General features: G+C 32.5%; 1 protein-coding gene across 1 annotated transcript; it reads right to left on the bottom strand.

Moving 5' to 3' along the window:
- Nucleotides 1-2,219: 2,219 nt before the first annotated feature.
- Nucleotides 2,220-4,332, bottom strand: LOC142616476 (exopolygalacturonase-like). The gene is made up of 4 exons (XM_075789326.1): nucleotides 4,213-4,332; nucleotides 3,686-3,994; nucleotides 2,581-3,096; nucleotides 2,220-2,456 (listed from the first exon to the last, which is right to left on the bottom strand). Exons 1-4 carry the CDS (start codon nucleotides 4,330-4,332, stop codon nucleotides 2,220-2,222), a joined length of 1,182 nt encoding a protein of 393 aa, XP_075645441.1.
- Between the last annotated feature and the right edge of the window lie 537 nt (nucleotides 4,333-4,869).

Genomic DNA, 4,869 nt, shown 5'->3' with positions numbered 1-4,869 from the left:
GGAGAATGATAGAGTGTCTCACTCTCACATACACACCATTTCACAATGATGTCTCTCTCTAATTCTTTTTGCTTAATAAAAAATTATGTATGTTTCTCCTTTTATAACTAACTGATTATCTAATTGGGTTGGCCTATTGGGCCTTTCCAATTGGGCTTTAGTGTGTGGCTTGAAGTGGGACCAAAAGGGACCAATAAGACAAAATAGTTATAAATAACAACTTTACAAGTTACTCTAATCTATGAGGTAACAGTTAAAAAATTTAATGAAATAAGGTTAAAAAGACTAAATAGAAGCTTAGAGCGCCACATAATAAGCACTGTTTTTAAATCTGAACCGGACCGTCCTGTTTGACCAGGTTATCTGGGATGATGCGCATGTGCGAAATGACATGGCTAAAATGTGGTACTTTGCTCGTGTGGGAAGTGTCATTTCTATGTGTGTTGTAGTAACTCATGGGCTTGCCATGTGGCTTGATTTCATTTTTTGATTGTTCGTTTTTGATACATCATCAAATGAAAATTAATTGGATCACAAATATTTCATCATGATCAATCAAACAAATGCGAATACATCATAAGATTTTGATGTCTATAGCAGCATCTACAAGAGCTAGCCGAAGCGAGGAGATAATTTCCGAAACCGGTTGCAAGTACGGGAAAATCGTATGAGTAAATAATGTATTGTAGCATCCTTTAGTAGCAGAGTTATTGAGTTGGGCTTAGTCTCGTAGTGTTTTTTACAGTTTGGGGTTTTGCCCTATAAAGTCTTTGTGTGGGTGTGTATATTCTTCACTACATTGAAACGTTTGTCCATGAACAATGTCAAACTTGAATCTTGATTGCTTAACCATTCAGTTAATATTTGATTAAATTGATTAAAATTATCATTAAGCTGTTGTAAGGATCTAGCCTTGTTTCTTAATATTGTGTTAGCAGTGGCCCATTGGTTGCTATTGCATTTTGCAAATTGAAGTTTTGTTATTTTCAATCACAATCATTAGTAGTAGCTGAGTAGATAGTTATGTTTGCCTTGGAATGATGTAGCATTCATATTTACTATACATGATATAATAATAATAGAATTCAATAATATGTAAATAGTACGTAAGTGGAACTGTTGTTTTGGATATCAAAATAATATTATTTAAAATGTAAAGGTTGTAGAGATTATATCAATGGGGATACCATTATATTTAAAATATTTTTCACATTTATCAATTTTATTTATGTAAACTTTATGCATACACACAGGCCTAGATTTAATAGTTATGATTAATTCGTACTCAATTATCTTTTACCAACGAAAAAAAAAAAAAAAAAAAAAAAAAAAAAAAATAGACGTAAATGTAAATGTAAATATTCGTTGTTTTGAATGAACCTTGATTCTCTTAATAAATGAAAGCGTGTTATGTCATTGAGCCACAAAAATATTGATAAAAGACAATAGTTAATGCAACAAACCATTTAGGTACGTACTTGAAATCTTTTAATTTCAGTGTTAATCATTTGTTAGAATATGCTAATTAATCATCCGAAATTGCTTCATTTTAGTAAGAAAATTAAGTATGTTTACTAAAATATTTATGTAATTGGGTTTTTTTTTTCTACCTTAATTTTTGCGTTGGTGGTATAATCAACTTCAATAATATGTGTTATATTTTTAGAAATAAAAGTGATTAATTTTTTTTTTTTTTTAGAATCAAAAGTGATTAAAATTTAGTTGTTATAGAAATAAATATTAAAAGTATACAATATTTAGAGAAACAACTTTGAATATATGACATCCGTTTTATAAGTTTTACATCTTATCGTCATTGAAGACTATGAGAGCAAGTTATTTCAGCATTAAAAACATGCATGCAGATCAATTGAATGTTACCATATCATGAACACAAGCATTTATTTGGTGAAGAATAAAAAAAATTACAAAGAGTCTAATAACAATTTTTGTTTTATTCTGAAATATCCCAGCTATAGTAACAGAACAAATACTATCTACAATAGCACTCTAGACCATGGTAGCTTTTAGTAAAAGCCTGAACTCAAACAACTCTAAAAATAACTATCCAACATTCCACAATTTCATTTAAATAAAGAAAAAGGGAACATGATAGACTGTAGTAAATGAAATTCTACTTAAAATAGAACTCATATAACCTATTTGCAAATAGTATTTCCCTATTCTGCATTGGTTACAATAGCTTGGGAGATACTTTATTATGTTTTGATGGTGCAAGCAAGAGGATTTTGCTTTCCCAAAAGGGTGGGCATGACATTAACACAAGTGGAAGTAGCAGATCCTCCAGCACCTTTGAATGCGAGATCAACGTCAGCAACTTCCACTTGTTGGCATGGTACACTTTTACTGCAAATAAGCTGCACAGCTTCCTTTGTTGAAGAAGTGCCTCTAATGTTCTTGAAGCTAACATTGCTGATCTTAACTTTCGAGGGAGACTGAAAGCAAAACAAACAAACAAAAACCCACCCAAGAATTTGATATTAGTATCTGTAATTTGTTTTTCTTTTTTTAACTTTTAACATCAAAATGAGTTTATATATTTGTGATGTTTATAATAACCTTGTTTGAGCATTGACCGTTTGGGCAGTAGCCTTGATCAATGAGGATAGGATTGGCAACATTGTTCATGATAACATTCTCGAAATGCATATCAGAAGCAGTTCCAGGGGGGGAAGAAGGCCATGTTTTGATTCTAACACCATTCGTTGTACCGCTAAGGGTGCCACCGATTACTCTAATTCCTGAAACTGGTTGTTCATTTGGGTACTTTCCAAGACTTCCGACGCTGATACCATGGCCAGGTCCACAAGTCACTTGGTTAATAGTAAGATTTTGGCTTCCATCACCAATGGAGATGCAATCGTCACCTGTTCCAATATTGGCATCGGTGATGGTGATGCCAGATGAACGTCCGACGTGGATTCCATCAGTGTTAGGGCTATTTCCGGGTGCAGTTATGGTAACATGTTGGATTTGCAAGCCCTTGCATCCCAAAAGGTTTATGTGGAAAAATTTGCTGTCCTTCGATTGAATGTCACGGACTATTGAATTTGTGATAAAATCGAACCTTATATTCTGTTCATGTTTACAAGTTAGATAAACGAACACCAAATATGAATGCCATAGTTTCATTTAAATATTCTCCTAAAAATATTTTCATTTAAATATATTATAGCAAAATGCTAACGCTTCTTTGAATTACTATATTATAAAAATTACAAATATATATCAATGAATGTTGTTGGTACTACTTCAACAATATAATATAAAAAATTCTTTCTAGACCAAACAATTTGTCACAATTTGATGTTATATGTGAGTATGATTGTTGAACCATCACTTTCACCTTTAACCACCACTTTTTCTCCATTACACAGTTGCACAAGTTAGGGTCATGGCGCAAAAGTTGTGTCCATATTTTGTAAATAGACTTTCTCATATATAAATTTTGAATTTTCTTTTTTGGTGAGTTGTGACACCTCACTAGATAAAGCTTACATCAAATTACTAATAATATGATAATATCCTTAACATCATTAAAGGAATAAGTGCTTGAATTAGTATTTCGTGATGATTAAAGTTCTTAAAGTTGTAGTGTCTGTATATATCTACATAAAAATAATGAAAATTTATATGCTAATTATTAAGATTGATGAAATCTTACGATAGGAAGGTTTTTGCAGCCGGACTCTTTGTCACAATTATTTTTTTGCCATGCTGTTTGTCCTTTGCCATCAAAAATTCCACTACCTGACACAGTGAGACTGTCGATACGTTCAAAAGAAACCCAAAAGTCTTTACCCTTGAAGGAGGCATCATCTAATGGGGCCTCTAGGGTGCCTTGAAGGTTAAACTCAATAGCACCTTTGCATGGACCTAAGAAAGTCACTCCACCTAGTTTGTATGTCCCTGCTGAAATCACAACTTTACTTCCTGCTACTGCGCACGCAGCTGTCCAAGCTTTTGTCAAAGCCTAATAAACACGTAATGATAAATCAAAATTAGTATATTACAATCATTTTTCATGTTAATGTTGTATCATCTGGTCAGGACACCGAATAGCTTTTAGTGTAAGCAGAGATTGAAACCGAGTTCTTTTATTTGACATTAAAAGACTTTACTAGTTAAGTTAACTAGAACCCACTTTTCATGTTAATTAGGTATAGTTAATTGTGCTACACATATTTATACCTGGGTGATATCAGCATTAGGTTGTCCTCCATATGATTTAACATCAAAGACTTGCACGGCACTGGTGGATGCCAACAAAAATAGCAAGGAAATTGTTACAATGCTCAAATTCTTTCCCATATTATTTCTCTGCTATTGCCAATTTGTTGTATGGTATGACGGTTTCCCTATATGGTTTGAAGCTATTTATACTGTAGTACCTGAGTTCATCACCATTAAAGCCATCCAACTGATATTAACTAATTTTATGCATGGTTGTTAAGAACTCTCTAATTTACAATTCAACTTCTATACTATTATTAGCTTTCATGCTTCCTCCTTCACTAATTAATTAATAGTTTATCGTTATAATCAAACAGTTGATGACCAGCTAGGATTTAATCAATTTCATTGACCATGGAAGGATAAATTTTTAACTCTATGATTGTATTACGCTAATAACTCCAAAAGATTATAACATGTCTTTTTTTTGGTCCATTATTCTATAAGATAAGATTATTACTACAATCTATCACCCTAACTTCTTAGCCTTAAATGGCAAGCTCTTAGCTACCTGAAATTTGTTCATTTTCTCCTTGATGCAAATTGAATACTTGCCGTTAGAGTGGGGGGAAAAAGTCTAGAAAAATGACCACCTACAAAAACTCTCCAAATTTT

The sequence above is a fragment of the Castanea sativa genome, chromosome 11, assembly GCF_040712315.1.
Source record: "Castanea sativa cultivar Marrone di Chiusa Pesio chromosome 11, ASM4071231v1".
Taxonomy (NCBI): Eukaryota; Viridiplantae; Streptophyta; class Magnoliopsida; order Fagales; family Fagaceae; genus Castanea; species Castanea sativa.
Note: the sequence above shows the minus strand (reverse complement) of the source record. Positions and strands in the feature narration are given on the sequence as shown.